The 26,568-nt window shown below is 32.4% G+C and overlaps 1 protein-coding gene across 3 annotated transcripts in view; it reads left to right on the top strand.

Moving 5' to 3' along the window:
- The first annotated feature begins 1,461 nt into the window (after window positions 1-1,461).
- Window positions 1,462-26,568, top strand: part of LOC118189476 (uncharacterized) — a 67,670-nt gene continuing 42,563 nt past the window's right edge. For 2 of the 3 annotated variants that reach the window (XM_035360079.2, XM_085818466.1), the window contains exons 1-4: window positions 1,462-1,688; window positions 9,768-13,037; window positions 18,523-18,660; window positions 23,054-23,153. In XM_035360079.2, coding sequence (XP_035215970.2) covers window positions 1,536-1,688; window positions 9,768-13,037; window positions 18,523-18,660; window positions 23,054-23,153 — 3,661 coding nt within the window. In that variant the 5' untranslated portion in view covers window positions 1,462-1,535. The remainder of the gene's footprint in view (window positions 1,689-9,767; window positions 13,038-18,522; window positions 18,661-23,053; window positions 23,154-26,568) is intronic. The other variant, XM_035360081.2, reaches the window with a different exon arrangement.

Genomic DNA, 26,568 nt, shown 5'->3' with positions numbered 1-26,568 from the left:
CAAGCGCGATATTGAGTTTTTTCACAGTTTCCCTGAGATGTTTCTGAAAAGTCAGTTTTTTTTTTATCAAGAATGACTCCTAGATATTTAACTTCGTCAACCCAGTCAATTTCTTCATCAAACAGAAGAGGTCTAGTTGGAGTGAAATTTGTTTGACCTTTGCGAAAAATTATTGCTAATGATTTTTCGGTATTAACTGCAATCCTCCAAAGAGTGAGTCAATTTTTTAGATGATTGAGGTAATGTTGGAGAAGGAGTTGGAAGAAACAGAACTGCCGATTAGCTCATAAGTAATGTTCTGGTCCTTAATAATATAATCTCCTTGGCGCCTATTCCTCACATGATATTTACTTCCAATGGCATAATGAAATCTCGCCCATATCGTTAAAGGAACCAAGTTGGCGCAACCAAGGCTGTTCTCCGAACAATATCCCACACTTGTACTACCATGGTTCGCCTGTCGAACTACTATTTTAAGTTTAAACTTTTTTATGTAATTTATCTCATTCCAGAAATTGATGAACTGACAAATTCTATCCTGACAATAATGCCGAATGCTTACTGGAAGCCAATTTTCGGCCAAAATTGCTGTTTGCCGAAACAGAACTTTTGCACTCAGTGCATACGTGTCGCTATCTGGTGGAAATATTAAGATTCAAAAAAAGATTTTCTAATGGAACTACTGTAATATATGGTAATACAGTCCTCCGGGTTGAAGACTACCTATTGAAGTAGATTTTAAGAATACAAAATTGAGCAGAAGCAAAAATGTGGTGTTCTTATAGAATTGCCTGCTAATATGCTATACAGTAAGATTACGGGCTGAATTCAGGAATCAGATGAGGAGTAGTGTCGTAAGCAGTACTTAGATGATGTTAACTAACTCCTCCGAAACAATTTCTAAGATGTTGTTTAAGATTAGGAAATTAAGTCTATACAGAATGTTATCTATTTATATGAGAATAATAGATGGACAGATGTAGCTCGTGAATTTAAGTTTGCCTGGTAACGTTAACAAGAAGTGTAATGAAGCATGAAAGTAAAGGGGTCCATAAATTGAGAATATCATTTGAAGAATAGAAGTGTTTACGTATGAAAAGTAGTCGATATTTATTAGAAGTAAGCTTTAAGGAAGACGAAGAGACACACAGTTGTAGTTATAATGCTGTCTTTGACAATTTACAACATGCAGAAAAGTTTCACTGCATGTATCGACAATTTATGGGACTGTACTGGAATCAGGCTCATAATAGTATAATGCTTACAACTATTATACACACATATATATATTATTACTTTAACTCTGTAGTATTATACACTTTATACAGCTGTCAGCAATTATTGTTATTTACATTGTGAGACCAGTCACGGGTCTCAGATATCAGCTAGATTCATCCTATTCAAATTTTTGACTACTACTGGCTCTTCTTTTTCTATACACTTTAGAGCAATTTGGCAACAACGATATTGTCGGAATATAAGTTGATTGTGATGCTAAAGGAAACCTAAAAGTGGGTGATAGGCAATGCAGCGAAATGTCTGAAAACTTTAAAAAATTTTATTCTTTCTACAAAACCGCAGACTATTCAGAACGAAATGTTGCAGAAGATGTCGCATATACGCCGCATGAGTCGTATAGCTATGATAGGGATACCTATAGTAGCTGGGAACTGGGTCGTAAAAATGAGGTATATATATGAACACAAACACACACAAATTATTTTATGTTAAGATTTATTATTATTATTGTCCTTTTACTTAGAATTTGGGTGTGTTAAAGTTTTGATTTTGCGTTTAATTTAATTTTTTTCCTGTGTATTTTTTTGTGTCCATATTGAGAGAGAATCAGTTTTTGTGTCATTTCATAACATATTTATAGCACTTTTCATTGTACTTTTATAATTCTTTATCAACATTTTTGTATTAATTTTTTATTGAATTCTTGCACTCTTTTTTTTTTTTTTTTTTAAATCTTTACAGGCCGATAAATTAAAAATAACGATTGGTCTTAATTTTAGATAAAAAGGCCTTTTCATATTGATAAACTTTCATACGTTTCTTTTTTTGAAGAGCAGAATTGTTTTGTTTATTCAGGTTGTCTGTTCTTGATGTTGTTAATGACACTAAAAGCAAAAATAAAATGAAGAAAGAAATAAAGCTGTAATGGAAAATTAAAACGTGTGCAGGTTAGAAGTAGCTATAAATTGCCTTAAACAGACTTAAGTAGAACGGTAAGCGTAAACTAAAACTAACTACAAAATTTTCTTTCGGTTAACAGCATTAATAATTTTTTTTTTTTTTTTTTTGAAGAAAAGGGAGTTTTTTTTTAAGAAAAGGTTTTTTTTAAGAAAGGAAGTCAGTGAGATAATGAATTTTGTTATTTAATTGATACTCTGTAGCCGTGAAGGAATCACTTTAGAAATCTTTTATTTGGAACAACAAAGGATAATAAAATAATTGAAATTTATGATATGCAATTAATATGTAATAAAATGTTATAAAGTCATTTACTTCAGTTATATCTTGTTGAAAACGGAATAAAAGACTATAGGAATTATCTCTTGTTATTGATCACAGCAGAAGTGTCTTTTTTCAACTATCTTGGAAAGCACAATTTTTTTTTTTTTTTTTTTTTTTTGGATTTGCTCAAGAATGATTTCATTTAAACTGTATTTATCAAGTATATCTTATAATTATGTATTTTATTCTTTGTAATTTTTCATTTATTAAGATTGTATTCAGCTGATTAAGGTAACCGACCTTGTTCGAAGGGCATTTTTAAAAATGTTTGTTATATTTTTGAATTTATGTGATTTTTAGTCAGTTGTACTCAAACTTAAATATAATTACTGCAAAAGTGATAAAAAATCATTATTTTGAGAAATTAATGCAGAAAACTGAAAATTTTAGTTCAAAATTAATAAAAACAACCATCACTGAGAAGGAAATATTGATGATAAAAATATATTTTTGGCTTTATTTTATACATACTACCTAGAAGAATACATTGGACTACAATAATTTCAAAATATTGATTTACTAGCAATATATGGCCAAATATGTCAGTTAATACTAAAAAAATTTAAAAAGGTACTTTTCCATTTCGCTGGCGCAAATCTCGCCAAACAGACTTTATTGGTGACAACATACAATATACACACAAAAAATGTTAACAAATATTAGTTCTAAGAATTTTTTATTTTGAAGGCATAAACATTTTAATAGTGTTTAAAATTTTGTAAAAAGCCAATAAATAATGACAATAACTTTGTAAAAAGACATTAAGAATTTACTATGCTTTCATGGTTCAACATCCTGATTCGCCGGTTTGTATCACGTGACCCCAAGAGATCTCATCTCGCGTAAACTGCTCTACAAAAATCTAATTCTCTCAGTAATTATCTTCATTAATTTCAAGTTAAATCTTATTTTGGAATACAAGTTTAAATGCAAGAATTGTTTCAATTCGTTAGAATTGCTCAGAAATTATGTAAAACCGCAGTGCTTTATTTTGCTGGTGCATTCCATTAGAATTGATGAATTTAACCCTTGACTTTGCCTTTACTTTATTTTCCTTTTCAGGTGAGTGGTGTGATTGCTTTCTAATTGACTTAATTACAGTGAATGTTCTTAGGCCATAAAATTGAACTATCTGGTAAAAATTCTATGTAATTTTATGCCAGTATTGAAAAACAATCTGTACAACTTTGATGTACCCCCCCGAAAAAAAAATTACGCTCCAAATCTGGCACTCCCTACGGACTTTTTAGGTTGCTGTTTCTTATTTTGGTGTTGCCAATTTAGGTTTTTTCAGCTTTAAAGTTTTTGCTGTTGCCAAATTTAGTATTTTCTTATATTTTGTACCATTTTTTGAGGTTTTTTTTTTAAAGTTTTGTGGCAACAATTTTTGGATTTCATATATGTCTTACCGCCATTTCTTTGTGAAGAGATCAAGTGGATTTCTGACTTGCTGTATTTTGCTGCAAATCTGGTTGTATTTTCCAATTATATTTTTTTTCTATTAATTATTTTTATCTTTTAGCTTTCAATATGCCTACTGTATATAGTGTTGTTGAACAGTTTCAGGGAATTTTGAGTCAGAAAATTGATAGTTGTGCTTCATTTTCGTCGGGTAGGCCGACAGTTGGAAGGCCAGATATTGTTAATTGTTTATTTTTGCATCATTTGGCTCAGGATATGCAGATGTTAATTGATTTTTTGATGGAGGTTGGATTGTTGAAGGCTGCAGTGTGTAAGAAATGTAGGTCTGGTATGAAACAGAAGTTGAAGAAGTCGTATTCGGATGGATTTGTGTATTTGTCATAGGTGGTAATCAGAGCAACACTGAAATGTCAATAAGGCATAATTCTTGGTTTTCGAAGTCTAAGCTTAAGTTGTTTGAGATTTTGTTGATCACATATGAGATTTTGAGAGGCACTAAGACAGGTAGGATTGTGGAGGAGTATGGTTTCTCTAGTACTACTTTAGCAGATTGGAGGCAATTCATTAACAAGACCATTTTGAATTATATTGTGGAGAATTCTGAGAACGTATGTGGTGATGGTGTTGTTGTGGAAATAGATGAGTCGAAGTTTGGGAAAAGGAAGTACAATAGGGGTCATAGTGTTGAAGGTCAGTTGGTTTTTGGTGGTGTTGAAAGGGGATCAGGTAAGGTTTTTTTAGTTGCTGTGCATGATAGGTCTCAGGAGACGTTGTTGTCAGTAATTAAGGAATGGATTAAGCCAGGTACGTCTGTTTATTTCTGATTGTTGGAAAAGTTATCATTGTTTGACGGATGAGGGTTTTGAGCATTTAAAGGTAAATCATTCTTTAACATTTGTAGACCCCGATTCCGGGTGTCATACAAATACAACTGAAAGTACGTGGAGGCATGTTAAAGCTTCTTTGCCTACGTACGATCGCAAGGCAGATTATAAATTTTACCTTGCAATGTACATGTTTCATAAATCATGTTTAGCGGCTAATGTTGATTGTTTCAATAAATTTATTAAAATTGCTGCTGGGGTAAATTGGGAGGAATTCAAAATTTCTGTGTAAGTAATTCTTTTTATTAGATTGCCACACGTATTTTCAATTGTATTTGTTAAAATTTTTGTGTAAATTGTATATATGTTATTCAGTGTCATTTATTTGTATTTTTTATGTATTCATTGTATTTTTTAGGTATTCTTTTTTTTTTTGTATTTAATGATTCCGTATTAATTATTTGTATTTAGCAAGAATCCATCTTGGCAAGAAAAAAAAAAAAAAAAAAAAGGCGCCAAAAACAGGTATTTTGCTTGGCAAGGAAAAAAAGTCGCCAAATTTCCAATTTGGGAAGGGGTATATCAAAGTAGTTGCAAACAATCAATTTGATAAGAAATGGCTGCGACTTGTTTTGAAAATGAGGCGTAAAAGGTTACCAGTGGGGATATTCCGTTTGGCATCAGTTGTACCATTAATGGCTACTTTATCGCCTGTGCCGGCAAAAAGGGAAAGTACCTTTAAAAAATATACACATTGAAGGAAAAATGCTGTAATTTAAATTCTATGGGGTTTTTCTAACTGCTTGTCTACATTATGTATAAAACATGTATGCAAAATTTCAAGTGATTCTATAATGAACTTTTAGAGTTATCATGGTTGTCAAGAACATAAATCATAAAAAAGTTAATAAAAAATCACGTTTAAAGTTTTCAGATTATTGTTACATGATATTATGTACAAAAATATTCACTTAAAATGCTCCTGCCTTATACATCGGCCCTTCAGTTTTTTCAAAACAATAATTTTTTTGTTTGCGAAGAGCTTTTAGTTTTTTCCTATTAATTTTGATGAATGCCTTCGAGAATCATTTATTCTTGTTACATCTAACTTCTTATACCCTTGGACTGTAAAATATCCAGGAGTCATTTTAAGCGACTCAAATATTTTAATAAGATCAGAAAATCCATCATTAAATAAAATAACACTGATATTAGCACCAGATATTAAAGTTTTTAACCCAACAAATGTGTTTTTAGGTATTATTTGCCACATAATTCCGTTGAAACTCTCGCTGGCATTCTGTGTTTTACCATGCACACATTTCTCTAACAGTTCTCTATGACAGAGTTTCACATATGTGGATTTTATGATGTTTAAAACAGTTACAGAAAGTCCTGTTGCTTTTTCTGTATATTTTTTATTTTCGGCAACAGCATGTTGATACTTGCACCAGTTGTTCACACAACGAGGACACTGACCATGCATTAATTTTTTAGAGTTTGATGCACAGTGAAAAAGTACAGCTATGACAGCTTTTTGCATATCATCTAAATTGCCAACATTTCTTCTAATCACAATTCCATAATAGTTCTGGAGCTTATCGATGAAACGATCTGTGAGCTTTCCTTTACCTTTTAATCCAGACATCGAATTCTTCAGTTTTCGCAGTGCACTCCCTACCCTTTTTCTATACATATCCAATAAACTCAATTTTTTTTACAGAGGTTAGACCGTACATATTTTTCACACTCAAAAAACCTTTCGAATCACCATCTCCATAAAATTCTACATATTTTAAATGGTGCAAAGCAACTGAGCATTCGAATATACGATATGTTCTAACAGCTTCCATTCCTGAGAGAGAACCCCTATAGTTTGAAGAACAAGTATGTTCTGCTTTACATGTTTCGTATTGTAGACCTGGTTTCATTTTCCCAATCTTCTTGCATGTGTTACAATACTGAGATAAAGTTTCAATATCTAAAACTTTGCCGGCCTGAATAGACAAAGCTCTGTAACCGTTCAATGATGAGTACCCTCTCCTTTGCCACGTTCCATCAACGGATACTCTACATTCTATTACCGCAGTTTTATTGTTACATTTAGATAACTGCTGAACTTCAGCAGCAGCATTCATCATCGAAGTATTACCCACTTCTAAAATAACATCAGATAATTTTTTTCAATCCTCTTATATGATGTATTTTCGATTGGTGATGGCAAATTTAAAGTTGCACAGAACATTTTAGCAGCAGTCAGTCCTTTCCCAATTAATCTCATTACGAATACAAACCTACAGTTTATGTTCAAAGACCTTTCAGATTTTTCTGAAGATGCAAAATTTTTGCTGAAACTACATGACTTGTAGCTTAATATAAAATAAGAACATAATCCAAAGTGAGAATTTTCAGCAAGAGATAAATTAGCAGTCAAACATTCTGGGCAGCAAAGTGACAGTATAATACTTAAAAGAATAGAAACATCAATACTACGATTACCTTTTAATTCACGAAAATCACTTTTTCATTTTCAGTATATGTTCCGGATAATTTGGCTGCACTAGCACACACAGATTTCATTGTGTATTCGGTTTCATTGTGATTACCAGAATCAGCAGTCGCAGATTTAGTGTAGCGATTACTGTAAAATTTTCGCTTTTTTGAACGATTACGTGTATATTTTGGCATTATAGACCTCAGTGAAAAAAATGAATCTTTAGCTCATAAATTAGTGCAGGAAATTTGTAGACAAAACAGAAATATTGAAAGCTCAATGTAAACAAAACAGTAAGTTTGGAACGTTGTTGCCAAATGTAAAAAGAGAAAATACATAATGAAAATACTTTGCCAGATTCTCCAAACTGATCAAAATACTTTAAATTATTTAGTTTATAAATAACATAGAAAAAAGAAGAAATTGCACCTTTAATTTGCCCTTTAAACCGTAACTTCCGGTGTGGCAGACAGTTACTTCCAGTTTGTCGTATCCCAGAAAAAAATGGTTTATCTTTACTTCTAATCAACATATCAAGAAAAGAAAAGCTGTTTCTAATAGCTAAGAAAGTGGCCTTAAAAATATTAAATAAAAAAGGGAAATTTTTTTAGTCGAAGTTGGCCTTTTGAACGAGCAACCTTAAAGAAATTTATTTAAAAAAAATTTAAATAATAGGGTAAGAATGTATAGGGGTAATAAATCTTGAGATTCTATTAAAAGCACTCATGACATTCAGAACTGTGGAAAACTAAACAAGCTTCAGAAATGCATTATAAGCATTTGTAAAATGTATAATTTCCACTGTTTCAGAAGATGATTTAAGACTTGATATGCATATACATTTTCTGATATAATTCAAATGAAATCAAAGTGCTGAATAGAATCAATAAGTTGATTTAAAAAGAAAAAAGAGTAATTGTATAGTAGAATATATGATGTATGATGTTAAGTAATTCCTTTTGTGAATTTCATGTGAGTATTTATAAAACCTATTGTACAAATTGTATCGGAAATATTATTAAGGTTTTAGGATAGTATTGCATTATCTGCTCACCCATCCCGCAGAGTCTTCAACCATTAGCGACTAATTTTTCACCAACGTAGCACATGAAAAACAGTAGCCAGCTTAGAAAATGGTGATTATATGTTATATAAAACATATATATTTATAATAAAACACTCATAATTTCATGAAACAGTAACAACTTAACTAAGTTAAAAATGCAGCAAACACCCATAATAAAACATTTAACTTTTTGTTTTCACAGTTTCTGTCCATTTTAACAATAGTCAGTTTTAACTTAAAAAAACAAAGAATTTCAGAATTTAGCATTGCAGGGTAAACTAACACTGCTCTCCATACGCACATACCCCTGGTTTAAATTGGGGGGAACAATTTGGAGAATTGCATTTCTTCGAACAAAACGATTATCACAGTTACTGAAGAACTATTCATGAACTACTTTCAAGCTGCAAAATTTCTGTAATAATGCATAGCTACCAACTTTCCTGCTCTCTTGGTAGATCACCAAAATTCATGAACCTTTACTAATGAATTCCCAGCAATAAGTAATTATTCAATCAATCAAACATACATTGTTCAATTTCCATCTCCCATTCTCTCGTGATTTCCAGTATGATTTTTCTTATCGAATGTTATTTCATCTAAATTGTATTTTTTTCTTATTGCATTTTATTGATCTTATTAACCCTCTGTCCGGCCAGGGTTTTCCCTACGAAAGCACAAATTTCTCAAAACTGTTATGAGAAAAAAATGTTCTTGTTTTTAATGTAAAAATTATCCTGGTATTTTATACATGGATTTTTGTACTTTTAAAATATTGCCTTAATTTTCTTTGACATATTTTAATATGCACATATATATATACATTCTTACACATATCATAAAAAATATACTAGGCAAGGCCGTATATATACGGCCTTGCCAGTTAGAGGGTTAAATTAGCATTTGTATTTAATTTTTACTTCAATAAATGGTACATTACTAAGTTTATTCACACAATCTCTTTGTACATTAATTATTCATTTTATTTTCATCATATTTGAAAGTCATCATATTTAACTTTACTTCCTTACTCTGGATTTTCTTTGTATGAAAATATAATAAAATTACCAAGTGAAATTAGTCAAATAACATAAAATTTAGAATATCCAATTAAATGGTAAAATATTTCATATCTAAACTGAATTTCAAATCGTTCAGTAACTTGAACAGTTACTGAACGATGCATTCATTATAAAGTGCATTCATTATAAAGTGAATTGCATATATTATAATAATATCATATAATGTATAATTGTATATATTATATTTAGAATATGTGGTTAATAATGTTTTGGCACATTGGATACACAAAATAATATTGATGTTATATGCAAGCTGATTTTGTGTGAAATGTTTAACTTCCATACTTTTGTTAATTCAAGTATTTTGATTACAAGCTTGAACTATCTTCTCTTTCTTTCCCCCTCTTCTCTCCGTTTAGGTATATGAAAATCTTACAGCTGGTAGAAGCGGTCTTTCAAGTTTTCCTAACATGCCAGATTTTCCTGATATTGCAAGCCTACCATCTTCAAGTTATCACACCTCTAGTAAATCACAAAATATTAATGCTGATCTGTATGCGCAAGCATTGGCTGTAAAGTCAGACCTTGGACTGATGGATGATAATCGTCATTCTGATGCTTTGGAATCGTTGTCTGCATATGGAGCTGAAGAACCTTTTAAGAAGAGTAACTGGAAACACAGACAGTTCCGTGAACGTGAACTACAAGGTACTTCTGAGCGCACAGCAGTATTTTCCTCTAGAATGCAGCCAGTTGAAGATGACTTGTTTACTGAAACAGAAGAGCAGGGAAATACTTCAAAACTAAATGAAAATAAAAGCAGCATTAATATCACACCTTTATCAGAACTGAATTTGGCATCCATTGATGATGAAGATGAGTATTTGTATGGAGATTCAAATTCACTACCTGAAGAACCTACAAGTAAAAATGCTACTCAGCTGGAGACCTCTAAAGCAAATGCTAGCGTATGGAGTGATGATGAAAGTGCTTCTGGAAGTACATGTTTTATGAGTAAAGAGCATAATCTTACAAATAAACTTGTTTTAAACTTGAAATCTGATTTACGTGAAAAGTTAGGGAAGCCTGGAGCTTCGGAATTACGGAAACAGAAAAGTTCTGATTTGTTTTATTCAACAAAAATTGATAAGATACCAAAAAGTTATTCAGAAAAGTCAAGGGATAATACTAAGGAACAGCCATTTGTTACTGCATTGGAAACTAATTTGAAGGCATATGAACAAACTAAGAAGTATCCATCCAGTAGTGGTAAGGTTTTTAGCACTAGTAATGAATCAGACAAATTTTGTAAAGGATTAAATAGTTCTATGAAATTTTTTCCACAAGTTACTAAAAAAGAACAAGTTTTATCCAAACATTTGTTAAGTGAGAGTTCTGACGTTAAATCAAAATACCAGGTTGCAGCTGATATGCTAAAAAAACGTCTTGGTGAAAAGACGTCACTATCTCCACTTACAGAGCTCTTGTCCAAGAGAGTTTATTCTGGGGATGCAGAAAAAAGCAGGAAGCCTTTATCTGTAAGTGATACGCCCGTTGAACAGTTTGATGCATCCATTTCTCCCAGTACCAAATTTCCCAAACTACTGATCAATATTAAACAAGGAGAAAAGGCTTTAAGTAAGAGAATTGTACATGTCAAAAAGAGTCCGGATATATATTCAGGAGAGAAAGGTGATAAATTAAAAACATTAAAATCATATAGTCCTGTTGATCCTCATGTAGAAAATGAAATTTTAAAACCTCGAAGAGTTTTGAAAGGTATTTCTGATAATCGTTCACAAGAAGTATTTAATTTTCTTGAACGAAGTGTGAAAAGAAAGCAGATCTCGGAGGAAAAACTCCCTCGTGCTTATCGTGAAGATAGGTATGTTCATCATACTTCCCGTGAGGATAGTCCAAAGTATAGTTCAAGAGATAGAAAGCATAAATCTCCTGATGAAGGCTCTTCTCCAAGCAGAAGCCCTAAATCTAGATCGTTAGGTTTAAGAGGTAGGTCTCGTGATAGAAGTCCTGTACGACATCGGTATAGCCGCAGTCCTAAACGTAAGTCTCGGGATAGAAGCCCAAGATCTTTAAGATATAGAACAGAGAGAAGTCCCCGGCGCCGATCCCGTTCAAGAAGTCCAAAATATCGATCATCTTCAAGAAGTCCTAGGAGGTATTCTCGTGAAGGAAGTCCAAGAAGGTATTCTGGAGAGAGAAGTCCAAGGCATCGATCACCTGAAAACAGTTATGGGTATTCAGCGAGGGAATGGAGTCCCAGACATAGAGCTCATGATAGAAGTCCAAAACATTCATCCAGTAGGAGATCCAGAAGTCCCATTGAAAATTCTGAAAAATCAGCTGAAAATAAAAGGTCTATAAGAAGTGCTGATAATGTGAAAGATAAATTTATGAAAGATGGCAATGAACCTGCTACAAAGATAAAACCAAGTATAAGTAAAATATTGGATGCAACTAGTATCTCAAAAGTTATATCTGAAGATATTAATATTCCAACACATCTGGTAAAAGCTGAAAAGAAAAGTATACAAGAAAAAAATGTTGATGTTCTTCCAGCATCTGAAAAAGAGACACCTTTGACTAAGTCTGCACCAGGAAAAGTTCCACCTGTGCCTACATCTGAAGACGAAGATCTTACCTCCCAAACACAAAATGAGAAATATGAGAACTTTTTTAATTTTTTCAATAAAATTGTGACTCAAAAGACACTTTTGAATAATATAAGTATAGCCATTGAAGAAGCAAAGCATTCTTCAAAACCTCCAGTTCCTCAAGAAGAGAGAAGTGTAGCTTCCATATCACAGTCTGTATTACCTGGACAACCTATACCATCATTGTATTCTCAATCATATGTGCCACCTAATATGGAAAAATCTATGCCATTAAGTCATAGTGTGCCTCCAAACATTGTGTCAGTCTCTCCAAATATTAACGTTCCGGTTTCTGGAAATGTTAATGTGCCAGTCTTACCTGCATCACAACCAGTACCTCATTATCCTATGGCTGAAGCTAATTATGCATATGGTGCTCCTCCACCACCTATGTATCCTCCACCTATATTAACTACAGAATCGTACAATGCTTATCCCATGCCTCCACCAACATTTGGTCCACCTCTTGTTTATCCAGAAGAATCAAGCCCACCTATAAAAGTAGTTAAAAATATGCCAAAAGCAAAAAGAGTATGTAGCTTAAAAAGTGTTCCTATGGTCTCTGGTAATGATTTAATAACAGTTAAACAGCAAACTGCAGCGACAGGAAATGCTTCATCTACAGACTCTATAAAATCTCCCAAGAAGAATACGTTTCGTCCACAGAAGAGTGAAAGTGATCCTTCTTCTGTAAATGTGTTAATGGGAGCTTGTGTTGAAGAATATAAAACTCTTCTGAGAGAAAGAGAACATTATAAAAGAAAACTGAGGAAAACTTCTGATACCGTTGTTGAATTGAAGGATATCAGGAAAAATCTTGAAATTAAATATAAAAAATCAAAATTTTCATCAGATGTAAAAAAATTGTTATCTCAGTGCTCTGCATTGTATGAAAAGGCAAATGTAGAACTAAAGCGTGTTATTCGTAATGCTAGTAAAATAGGTGAGGACCTGATGCAAGTAAAGACGAGAGTTCCAATTGATCGTCAACAGGAAATTGAAGAAGAAATAAAGGTTAGTAAAATTAAAACAATGCTTAAAAATTAAAGGAATTACTGATAATGGAATTATATACTTGGGCTCACATATTTAAGTAAAACTGATTAAACTTGGGCAAATGTAAGCTGAAAACAAAAGATTATAGTACGAGTGATGTATATCTACCAATTAATGCATTCTTATAAAACACTTTTAAAAAGAAAGATGATCCAGCTAGAAGTTATCTTAAGCAGTGGGTCTCAAACTCGAATTGCATGTGGCCGAATGTATACATTAAAAACAGCTAAGTCTTTTTTAACAAAAATGAAGTTTTTTTAAACAAAACAAATTTTTTGAACTCCCTTTAAAATTTTATATAGTAAAGATTTATAAACAGTTATAATAATGATGCGAAGGAAAAAATTTCAATTTATTTTTTTGTCTGAAATCTGAAGGTTGGTAATTGAAAAAGATTCTGTTGGTTACACTTTGCAGTTTAAACATACTGATAGCTAAGTATTAAAATTTTCAGACCGACATTTGTTTAAATAATTTTAATATGCTAAATAAATATTGTTATTTAATTTGTTAAATAATTATAAAGAAATTATAAATATTTTCCAAATGGGGCAAAATTTGAAAACAAATAATGACAACCTCTTTCTTTTTTTAATTAACATGTCTTTGACCCATACAGAAAAAATAAATGTTTGTAAGTAAACAATTATAAAAATTTTTATTTCTTAACACAGCTATTTATTGTATCCATCTTTATTACGTATGATAACACTTCAGAGCCTTTCAGTTGTGATAAAGTTTTTAACTTTGGAGGGAAAAATACTATAATTATCTTCACCTGAGTTATAAATGTTCATGGGTTAATCTGGTTCTTTTTATAAAATTTAATTTTCAGCTGTGGAAAAACACTGTTCCAAAGTGAAATTCATTTATATATTCAAAATTGAATAAAAATTGTAACAGCCATTTTATTGCTAACAAGTATGTAAAATGTTTAGTCATATCTGGTACCTTCAGATCTTCAAGTAAGATTTATATCATAAGTACCTTAATTTCTAAATTTTCTGGGATGTTACTCGTGTTTGTAATGAATGAATGATTTTGAACTCAAAATGGTGATGTGTGAACTCAAAATCATTAAAATCTTAAACTTTTCTTTAAATTCTTGTCGTAAATTTTGCTACTTATGGAAAATTTATTCATGGACTACCAGTTTGAGACCATTGATCTAAAGGACTAAAAACAGATGATTTAAATGGTCTTTAAAATATATGCTTATTTAATTTGATAGAATTTCTTTATTAAATTGCATTTTGACTATCTAGATTTGAATTCATGCGAAGGCTATATTATTAGACATTATTTTAATTCATGCATATGCTAATTTTAGCGAAAACTTGGGTAAGCGGCACTTGGCGCAGTTTTTTCCGCCATTTTGAATCGCAAAAAATCACCATATCCTCTGGAGGAATTTTTTGACGCCAAGAGGAAAATAGCATCAAAAGGTGCTTTCCAAAAACTCCCTCTTCAGCCCAATCTAAGGGGAAAAGCTCTGCTGGAGAAAATTGCGTAAGGCAAAGTGTAGTATTTGCATTGAGATGGTAAACCGAACACATTGTAAATAATTAATTATTGTTGTGATTAAGTAAATCTACGTATTATTCTAAATGTCAAACAACAAAAAATCAGCGTTATATTTTCAAATTTTTCACAGAAATATACGTACATTTTCATGTTAGTATTTTATATTATGATATATATGTAACTCCAGCATTATTAACTTTTATACGTTTCTGTTTTAATTCTTACCATTAATTTGAATAATTATCTCTAATAATGGTTATATGTTTGAAAACATGTTCTGTATATAAATGCAGTAATGATCACGGAAATGCGATTGTATCACATATTGTAATTAATTTATTTAGAAAATAATTAAACAGTGAATTCAAAATGTCTGGGGACAAAGTTATGTGATCATCAGCACAAAGATTTATCTGCAAAGTCACGACACCCAACACAAAGTATCAACCATGTAGAAAGAAAATATCCCTTTCATTTTCCCTATCTTACTTAACATCTGAGCTAGCAATCTAAACTCTTCCAACTGTTTGATGCCTATCGCCCAAGTTTGCGAGCGCGGTTTCCGAAACTTTGCCAAGTACCAGTTATCCAAGTATCCCCTGATTTTATATTCATATTATAAAGTAGTCAACTTTTGGTTGATTGTTTTTCATCCATTTGCAGATCGATGATTTTGCTTCAATATTTTCTGGTATTCAATTCAAAAAATTGTTGTGTAATTTTAAAAGATTATGAATTAAAAGCTACATTGTGATATAAAGATATGCCATATTATCTAATTACTTTGCTTTTTCGGCTTACTGGGAATTAATGAATATGGGTTAGGTTATACCCCAAAGGACATTGGCCCAGAAGGGCTAATAAAAATTTTATTTTGGCATTTTGTGTTGAAAACTTTAAATGTCCGTTTAACTTTTCAAATTCTGCCACAAAATATTATCACCCTGTGTTATATTTAAAGAAATTAAGTAATGAAAATCTGCATAACTGTATGTATTTTTCTCTCATTGTGATAAAACGATGGTACCTAGAACCATCAAATTTTGAATAACATACATCTCCACCTGAATATGGGCATCTGGAAGCTCAAACTTAGAATTTGTTTTGTTATCTATTTCATATTTTGTAAAGCATTTATGAGTTTTTGATTAAGAAACTCAATTTTAAAGCAAGAATGGCAACACTATACGGAAAAAAAATATTTTTTCTCCAACGCGTGAGACTGTGTATCAGAAATTCTGAAGATGTGCGTTTTTAAAATTATTTTGTCATATAACTGTTAAATTTAATTTTATGGTTTAAGTGCGAAGAACAGGATGTTTAATAAATAAAGGTAATACACAAAATGTTAAAGAAAAGCCCTTTTGGGCGTGATATAAAATCTGAAAGCTCTCTTTTTTTTTTTCTTGTTCCTATGAGAATTTTAATTTCCGTTAATCCTTTATCAACAGATATTATGCATATCTGTCAAGTAGGAATGCATTAAAGCCAATGGGGGCAGGGTATGCATGGCAAAAGAAAACTGTGTGAAGTTTGAAATAAGTGGATAATATTGCGAGTATGTGATCAGTTCAAAATGATGTGAATGCAGAAAAGATAGTTGTAAAGAAAAAAAAAAAAAAGTTTCAATAAATCAATCAAATTAACATATTAGCATGTAAATATGTTAATAAAGTAAATAATTGGGTCTGGTAAAGATTAATTGGTAATTTTTTGCTTATGTATTAAAAAGGTGCATTTCATTCCCCTTTTTTTATTTATATGTTTAATTATTTGTGTTACTACTACTATTTTTATTTATTTATTCCATTTTTGCTTTATTCATAAAGGTTGATCTTTACATTATGGTAACTTGGCGATTTTTTGGCGAAAATTTGGCGACTAACTCTCTATTTTTTTTTTCCCGCTGCCATTTTGTCTTCACGAAGTAAAGACATGTTTCTTTTCTTTTTATCTACTGAACACTTCTTCCAATAATCTACTAGCCGAATTACACTTATGCTAGAAATTTTATCTAACAAAACTGCTTAATCATGACAAATATTCACTGCAAAATTGGGAAAAAGTGCACAATATCATACTCCTTACGCGTTTTTTAAAATAACACATGCACATAAACCATGTACACGTCGACTTATTTTTACTTAAAAAAAATCCCAGAATTACACAAAAATGGCATTGCGCACACTCTTCACCATATCCATGTACACTGCTTTTTTCTCATAAATTAGAAAAATTTCACGAAAATACATGACAATCTTCTGAATCTTTAAACCCAGTAAAAAGAACATATATGAAATTACCTGATCGCGAAAAAGTATATACCCTTTCCAAATATGAGCATTTCCACATATAAAATAAATAAAATATCCAAAAACTTTTACCTCTAAATCATCTATTATAAACATCACCAACGAATTCATACCGCAAGCATTACAAATACTTAGTGTCAAATATTTAAATTATTTCCATGCACGTTTACTTCAACTAAAACGTATACCAAATTCCTACAAACATAAAATTCACAAAATAACTATCATTTAATTAAAAAATATCATGAAACCATGTACACGTCGACTTATTTTTACTTAAAAAAAAAATCCCAGAATTGCACAAAAATGGCATTGCGCACACTCTTCCCCATATCCGTACACTCCTTTTTTCTCATAAATTAGAAAAATTTCATGAAAATGCATGACAATTTTCTGAATCTTTAAACCCGCTACAAAGAACATATATGAAATTACCTAATAACGAAAAAGTATATACCCTTTCCAAATATGAACATTTCCACGTATAAAATAAATAAAATATCCAAAAACTTTTACCTCTAAATTATCTATTATATTATAAACGTCACCAACGAATTCATGCCGCAAACATTACAAATACTTAGTGTCAAATATTTAAATTATTTCCATGCACGTTTACTTCAACTAAAACGTATACCAAATTCCTACAAACATAAAATTCACAAAATAACTAATTTAATTAAAATATAATTAAATTCAAAAACAGTACTTAAAATATAAATAAGCACATACATTAAATTAATAAAAATTAGATTACAATCCTAATTACTTTAAACTAAATCATTGCTAATAACAATTTTCCCAATAATACCAAATTACTTTACTTCCACCTTACATTTAGAACAATGCATCTTCTTCAGAATCTTGATTACGTGTCCGATAAACTTTTCTTATTTCTATTTCAGGATCTTTAAAATCATACTTATAGCTCACAGCAAGGTACCAGGTAAAATAAATAACTTAATAAAACATCTTTACTTCTATCTCGCACAACCTTAAAGAAACACTTATTACTACCCCTTTCAATCGCACTAAATACCCATTTCGAATTCACTTTAGTTAGGGCCATGGGATCCAAAAATTAACGAACACTGTTTCATACAACACAGAATAAAGCCAAATACAAAATTTCCAGAATTTTCCCGAGTTCCCCCCTTTTGCGATTAAAGAACCGTAATTCGTCCATTAATATCACATGACATATCCCATGATCTCTCATTTCCCTCACACAAAATAATGCATAATCGGAACTGAGTACTGCTCACATTATTACCAAAGTCCCAGGTAGTAACCTTTATCGCCTCCAAAATGTCGCCAAACTACCAGTTACCCTATTCTAAAGATCAGCCTTCATAAACTCAGTTTTTGCATAAAATTTTTCTTATCTTCCATATAGTATTTTTTAAAAATTCATAAAGTAAACCATATTTTTTTAGGTGCTAAATGTTCTGGGAAAGATATGCTTTTTTTCCATCGAGAGCTGCTTTTGCTTATACATTCATAAATCTTATTATTTTTCACGTATCTGTCTGTTACGATTTAGTATTTACATTATGGTTGATACTGAAAATGAAAAATTCTTAATTTTTGTGTGTTTAATTTGTTAGAAAGTACAAGATACAGTTGTTTCATCTGTGAAGTATTCATGTTATGATACTGGAAATCATTGGTGCAATTTATGTAATGAACCATTTGCCACAATTTGTGCATTATTGGAGCACCTTCATAGTGATAAACATAAAGAGGTATTAATTTTCCACTTATGTTCTTTTAGCATTTACATTTATGAATTCTGTCTCGTATATGTGACGTGTGTATATATATACATATATATGTAAAAAAAAGACACATCTTGCATCATGTTTGGTTCATTATTGTAAAGTAGCAGTGTTATAAAATATAAGATTTTTAAAAGGACAATTTTTCTTTCACCATAAACATGCATTTTAGTAAATTGATTTTAATGATTTTTAATCACATTTTATTTTTCATATTTTTAAATTTATTTTTTAAACCTCTTTCTGTATATACTTAAAATTAAATTGCTATTATAATTATATGCAAACAACTTTTGTGTGATGTACGAGGGCCATCCAGGAAGTAGATTACGTTTCCGTCTGTGTCCGCTAGGGGCGGGGCTAGTGCGGCCATCTTGGGGTCAGAGCGTTGCGCAGCTCAGTCTGCATCTAGCCGTGCTAGTGAGAGGTTCGTGCTGTGCTCCGTTCAGATACTGTGACGGTTTGAAATGTCTGCGTTAATTGAAAATCCCGCAAGCTGCGAGGTGCGCTCAGTAATAAGGTTTCTGACTGCAAAAAACTGTAAACCGATAGAAATCTATCGGCAGCTTCGTGAAGTGTATGGGGACAACATTATCACTGAAGGTGGAGTGCGTCAGTGGGTCATAAGATTTCAAAATGGCCGAACCAATGTTCACGACGAAGATCGAAGTGGGAGACCCAGCATAGTGACCGCCGAACTTCTCGAAAAAGTCGATGCTAAAGTCCGTGAAAATCGAAATTTCACAATAACGGAACTTTGAGTTTTCCACAAATTTCGCGAAGTTTGTTGCACGAAATCATCAGCGAAAAGCTTGGTTACCACAAGTTTTGTGCAAGATGGATTCCAAAAATCTTGACAGAGGACCACAAAAATCAGCGAATGGCTGCAGCGTTGAACTTTTTGGACGCTTACCATAAGGATGGTGACTCTTTACTCGATCGCATCGTTACTGGTGACGAAACATGGGTGAAACATGTGAACTGTGAAACGAAATTGCAATCAATACAGTGGGGGCACACAAGTTCTCCCCAAAAACCCAAGAAATGCATGCAAACAATGTCGGCAAGGAAGATGATGGCGACTGTTTTTTGGGACAGAAAAGGTGTAATTTTGGTGGACTTCCTGGAAAGAGGCACTACAATAAACTCTCAAAGGTATTGCCAAACTCTCCAAAAACTCAGAAGAGCAATTCAAAACAAGCGCAGAGGAATGTTGAGCTCTAAGATCTTGTTGATTCACGACAACGCCCGGCCCCACACGGCAAATGTCACTCGTAAAGTTCTTGAATCTTTTAAGTGGGAGTTGTTTCCTCATCCGCCGTACAGTCCCGACCTGGCACCGAGCGACTTCCACCTATTCCCAGCAATGAAGAAGTGGCTGGCTATGCAGCGTTTTGATGATGACGCACAGCTGCAAGAAGAGGTAACGAAGTGGTTGAAGGCGCAGGCGGCCGAATTTTTCGACGAAGGAATTTCCAAGCTCGTACATCGCTACGATAAATGCCTTAATTTGTATGGTGACTATGTAGAAAAGTAGTATTTGAGTGTGGCTTTCATCTGTATATAATAAAATTTGTTTCCTATACTTTGTTTATTTTTTTATTCCAAAACGTAATCTACTTTCTGGATAGCCCTCGTATTTAAACCTTCAGTTATATAAGAGCGTGTCAGTTTATCATGTGCCCCAGAAGATTTCCAATTTCTATTTCTTTAAATTGATAGCAATTTGATTCTTTGATACCGATGCAAAAGTATTGCTGGGTAGACTTCCCAAGGAATGAACTCTTAAGGGAGAGTACAGTTGTCATACTTTGTTGTTCATCTGAAAAAAAGGCATTTCATTTTGTAAGAGTATTTATTTCATTTTGTACAAGTGGCCTAGCGGTGAAGTCGCTGAACACTGGTCCGAGGTTCAAATCCCACGAACGGGCTGGCTGCATGGGCCTTTTCGTGGTTTTCCCCATGTGTAACGTGCATACGAGCCAGTTTCCCTTAGAAAATCCTCCACGAAGGCATCTCTCTCCTTAGGCAGATAGCCCTCGTGTGCTTTGCCATAACTCAACACATCAACACCATTTTGTAAGATTAAAAAAACTAATAGAAATGTCAAGTATGTGAGCTTCGCCAAATGTGGACTATGGCGCAGAAACGCCACTGAAAGACCTTCCCCAAAATCGGAAGTTGAGAGCTAGTTTCACCAGTATATTCTGCTGTTGTACTAATGTGTAAAATTTACCTTTTATATTGTGTGTGTAATAAATAAAATCACATTATTGGGAAGCTAGTATCTTCATTTATTAATGATCGATAGACCATTATTTATGAATTATCAAGCTTTTCTAAGCCATGGAAATGGGTTTAAGGTAATGCCAGACAGCATGTGGCTGAAAAATTGAAAAGAAGCAGTGCGGAATTTGAAGGAAATGTTTTGCCTCTTTTTAGATTGTCATTAATACAGTTAAACCATGCCCTGCAATATATGGCAACTTTGAACTGTGAAGAAAAGAGGAAGGCTGGTTTATGTAAAGAAGTATGTGAAAACTGTAGTATTTACTAACTTATAACATCTTTAAAAAAACTGATTACTGCCTATGTTTCAGAGGATAACACATAATAGTAAATGTTTAGAATAAAAAGGCTACACATTTTCGTTAATAAATTTTTCATAGTAGCTCAAGATAACTAAACTTGCTGTATGTCTTAGGTATCATAAAATCATATAAATAAGAGCTTTTTGCTAGATATCAGCAACTTTAAATTGTAAATCGTGATTTAATGCTACTGCTCAAAATTTTATTTGTTATTAAGAATGGATATAACTTGGAGTCAATCAAGCAAAGTACAGGGAGTAATTTAAGTTCAGTTTGAAAGAAATATATTTGACTCACTGCTAATTCACTGGACTTAGGTTTGAATTCTTAAAAAAGAAAAAAAAAGTGTCTATGAAATTAATTTTAAATGGTTGCACAGATCTGTTGATTTAAAAATCATCTGAGGGGATGGTGTAAGAAAAAAGGTAATGACACTTATGGATTCCATCACCAAAAGTGTTCATTCGCAAAACTAGGACTGAAAGTAAGCCGTTAGCTAGTGCATTGCTTTGCATTAATAATATTATCATTCCAGTCCTTGTAGCCAGTTCCATGAAGCATACCAGAGAGCATCACTTTTTAATTGAAGGAATTAATAAATTTTGCTTTTTTAATGTTCTTTTTATAGTACAAAATAGGAAATTGATAAATGGTCATTGTGCATTTATGGTTATTGTTATTGGACATGATTATTGTTATTTATTGTGCCTTTATGGTTATTGATGGTTATTGTGTATTTTGTTCACTGCTGATGTCCATTAAAATTAAAACTGCATAAATTTCAAGATGCATGCAGGAAGTACCTCATTTGTAGTTAAAGTTTGAGAGACTGAATATTTATTATCAGTGGCTACTAAATGGTCATGTAAGGTATCCTTATTGCCTCAACATTTCATAGTTTGATAGCTTTAATGATTGGGGAGTAGAGCTCTTGTCTATGATCATAGTGTTATTTAAGCTGTAATATTAATGTTACTTCAGATCCATAAAGACCTCAGTCTATAAACTCTCAAAGTAATATTTTTGTGAACTAGATTTAAAAAATGCTAAACTAAATTTATTAAGTGGAGAAAATATAGTTAACTGAAATGAAGACGGTTGATTTAAAGCACATAAAGTTAGCAGAATACATACATATGTAATCACTCTCCATTTTTTGACATTTTTATAGAAGAGGGACTTCAGGCTCAGTATTCTGTAAATTTATGAATTTTATTCAAATTCTATACCAGTCTAAAACAAACTAATTTTGCGTTAAAAAGATTAATAGCATTTTTCTTTGTTTCATAGCAGGTCCTATAAGAAATAATATTTTACTAATAAATAATATAGAACATATGTTCAAGTGGTAGAAGATGTCAAAGCTATCAAATGCAGTGTGTGGAATAAGTTGAGAAGTGTGCATGTTTTAGCATAAGCAACTGTTAGAAATCGTGGATTATTAGTTAATAAGTGAGTTAGCATTTGATATGAAATCTTGAAGGTTCATCTGACTATATCTCATATACGTTACTTTAAAGGTTAAAATTGTCAGTAGTGTGAAAGACCCTTTATTTGATTCATATCTTAAGATAGAGCTATGGACTTCAGTATTCAAGCCGATACATCATAAAAGTTATTATTTTCTTCTGTTTGATCTGTGTCACAAATAGTAATGATGTATGCATTATTATTTCTTTCTTTTTTGTTTTATTAACTACCTGTATTAAAAATGAGTATATACAGTGAATTATATTCTCATGTAATATAAAATAACAGTATTTGTTTAGTTCATAGATCTGAACAGCTTGCCACCTTGGCAAACTGAGACATCAAAAGACTGTGCTTCAAATAAAGATGATAAAGAATGTATTCTCCAGCCTGTTAGAGGTAAATCAATTATTAATGTATTATAATATAAAATTTGTATACTTTCCACGTCAATGTAATCAGTTAATTTAGTTGGTCAGTTGGTGTTCAGTATTTTTTTTAATAGAGTTGGTACTTCAGATGTATGCTTTTCTTGAGTCAATAACTGGTTGTAGAGCTGTGTATTTCATATTGCTGTATAGGTAGTAGTAAACCAATGTAGAGCTTGTAAATTTTAATCTTATTCATTTGTGCTTTTTTTTAGATCTACCTAATATCAACGCCTATGTTTAGAATTGTGTGTCACATTTGAATGTTGCTTTTGATCGAAATAAAAATGTGTAACAAAAATTTCTTGCAGGGTACCACCTTTAAATTTCAAACAGAAATAAATGTAAATTTTAATTTTTCTATAGAACTATTATAATTGGCGTTGTTTATATATTTTTTTAATATTTAGTAACTGAAATTTGAAATTGAGTTAATTTTTTTTAAATGTGTTAAAAAACAATTTCAACTGCTCCAGATCATACACAGCTGCATACAATGTGACCATTTTCCTATGTGATCCTTCTGAGATATGAAAATTTTACCTTTTTGCCAACTAAATCAGGAATATAAAATTGTTACATTCTCTTTTTCCTGTCCCACTTTTACTACCGTAATTTCCGGAAGAAAGGCCGCATCAGCGTAAACACCGCACTCGAGAAAAATGGCGGGAAAAAAATTTAAATTACACAGAAACGCCGCAATAGATTAAATTGTGCGTGACATCGTCGTGGGCCGTATAGATGCAAAAACTCAACCTAAGTCCTGATATATGACATACCAGTTAAGAAAAATGCATGAAATGAAACCGTAACTCAAAAATAAAGGTAAGAAATGTGGAAAATATTATTTACCTTCACGTATATACTTATATTTACCCACTAAAGAAGTCCATATTTGCAATACTCAGACTATATTCTAAAAAATGTTGCAACAACAAAATATTAAATTTGGATGACAAAAGGAAATTTTAAATTTTACTTACGAATTACAGCAAACTGTACATCATATGTAGCCATCAAAATCTGATTCTTCACTATCTGAATTAAAAAGATTTAGTAAATCCTGATCTAAGTCTTCCAGATCATCACATTCATCCTCTTGGTTTACAGTCTCTTTATCTGAGGATATAATTTCAGCGTCTTTGAACCGTGCTATTATTGACGATGTTTCTACCGATTTCCACGCACTTCCTGCCCACTTTGCAATTTCTTCATAAGATGCTCTATGCATTTTACCGCTTTTGGTTTATGTATGCAATCCTTCACGCATCCAACACTCCCACCGCTTTCGGACTTCAGCTTTGAAGGATTTATTACCTGACAAATCTAACGGTTGTAAGAGTTTTGTCAAACCACCAGGAATTATTGCTTCGGTTGTAGACAATTTTTGACATCTGGTTTCCACTGACTCAAAGAAATGAGCACGCATGGAATCCATTATCAATAACCCCTTTGGTTGGAAAAAAGATCCCATACGACACTGCCAAACCTTTTGTAGCCACTCATGCATGATTGTTTCGCACATCTAGCCATTCTTGTTTGCACAGATAATTACATCATTTAGAAAATCTCCCTTTGGAGTAGTCTTTCGTTTAAAAATGATCATCGGCTTTAGCTTGTCACCGTTTGCGGCACAAGCTAACACATATGTAAATGACGTTCTTTCATGCCCCGTCATAAACACAGATACAGTTTTTGCACCAATTTCATCAACAGTTCTGTTTGCAGGAGAGGCGAAAGCTAACGGCGTTTCATCCATATTTGTTATCTGTGACCGAAGAATTTTTTTTTTTTTTTTGTCAATAATAGCTGTCACACATTTTAGAAAAGATGACTTTTTATCCTGCCAGTCCATTGGTAATTGTTGCCTGACTGTTGTTCTAGTATGCACAGAAATATTTTTTCTTTTCATAAATCTGCTACACCTCTTTTGAAATCATTTATGTTCATTTGTTTTGCTATAAATTTTGCTTGTAAGTGAATTTTTACAGTCGAAATGGCCATTCCCTTTCCTCGTTGCTCCTTTATCCAGTTTGCAAGGTCGTCCTCTAAATTTGCCACCTTATAGTACCACTTCTTTTGGTTCGTTTCTGTTGTGGCATATTTTTAAGAAGTTCTTTTTCTGTTCTCCAACATCGAATACATCTGTCGTCCACTTCAAACTCTTGAGCTGCTGTTCGATTTCCAATTTGTTCAGCACGTGAAATTACATTAAGCTTAAAACCAGCAGTATAGCTTCTGTGCCATTTAGGGACATTTTCAAAAATTTTTCTCTCCCTTCTTACTTAAAAACTATCCAACAAGTACTTGTACCCAAACTGATGAGATCTGTATCTGGCAGAATGCCAAGAAAAATCCATTCATGCTGAAGGGGAAATATGTCAGAGTTTGTTACTGCGAGGCAGGTGGAGTCGTGTCCGGCTTTGAAAAAAATTGCAGAAAAGGCAGGGGTGGGGAGAGGATGGGTCCTGGAAGATTCATCGAATGGCAGAGGAGAGAGACTATTGAAACTGATGAGAATGTTGATTTGAAAGGGGGAAGAATGTTATTGTTCTGAGGTCTCGTTTAGGGTGAATAAGGCATGTAGGTCTGTTCAAGGGAAAGAATGTAAACAAAATAACGTTCGCAAAAAGCAACCGAGTGATCTTTTGTGTGGGAACAGCACCAGTCTATGCACAATGACAAGGCCATCCAAACTATGTACAATGACCATCATAGGAAATATTTTATTTTTAGTGCACCTAAACGCCGCATCCGCTGAAAATTTAAGTTTTAAACACGTAAATGCCGCGGCGTTTCTTCTGGAAATTACGGTATATGCCTGTGATAATTTATTTTTAATGTAAAGTTGTTTTTGTATAAAAGTGATGTGACTAACTTGGCTTTCATTAAAACTTTTGTTATTTTTTGGTATACAGTGCAAAGTCTTTAATCTGGATGTCCATAATCCTGAATGATCTATAATCCGGACCTCAAAGCTACAAACTTTCTTGTGTAAACGCATAATACCTTTATGCATGTGCATATGCATTTAATGTATAATGGACTGCATAAGCTAGGCTAAAATTATTTAATTATCTGTTTCAGTTGCTGTTGCAGCTTGCGTTGTTCCTTAATCTTCTAATTGGATCCGGCTTATTATGTTTTGCAGACTGTTAGAGAAATTTTATAAAAAGTAAGCTTGAACTTTCGTTTATGTCAAAAAGAGTTTCCTGTTCTGGAGCTGGCAAAGGATCTACAAAGCGAAAGCATATAGTGAAGAAAGTGACAGAGAGGTTATTGAAAATGAAAAAAATTCAATTGACAAGTTAGTCTGTATTCTCAATACAGCAATTACAGGGCTTGAACAGCGGAACTTTGTAACTGAACAAGAAATTATGTCTGTT

Source organism: Stegodyphus dumicola, chromosome 1 (assembly GCF_044657685.1).
Source record: "Stegodyphus dumicola isolate Sdum_Otavi_A_Nest chromosome 1, ASM4465768v1".
Taxonomy (NCBI): domain Eukaryota; kingdom Metazoa; phylum Arthropoda; class Arachnida; order Araneae; family Eresidae; genus Stegodyphus; species Stegodyphus dumicola.
The sequence above is the reverse complement of the archived record's forward strand: the minus strand, read 5'-3'. Positions and strand labels throughout refer to the sequence as shown.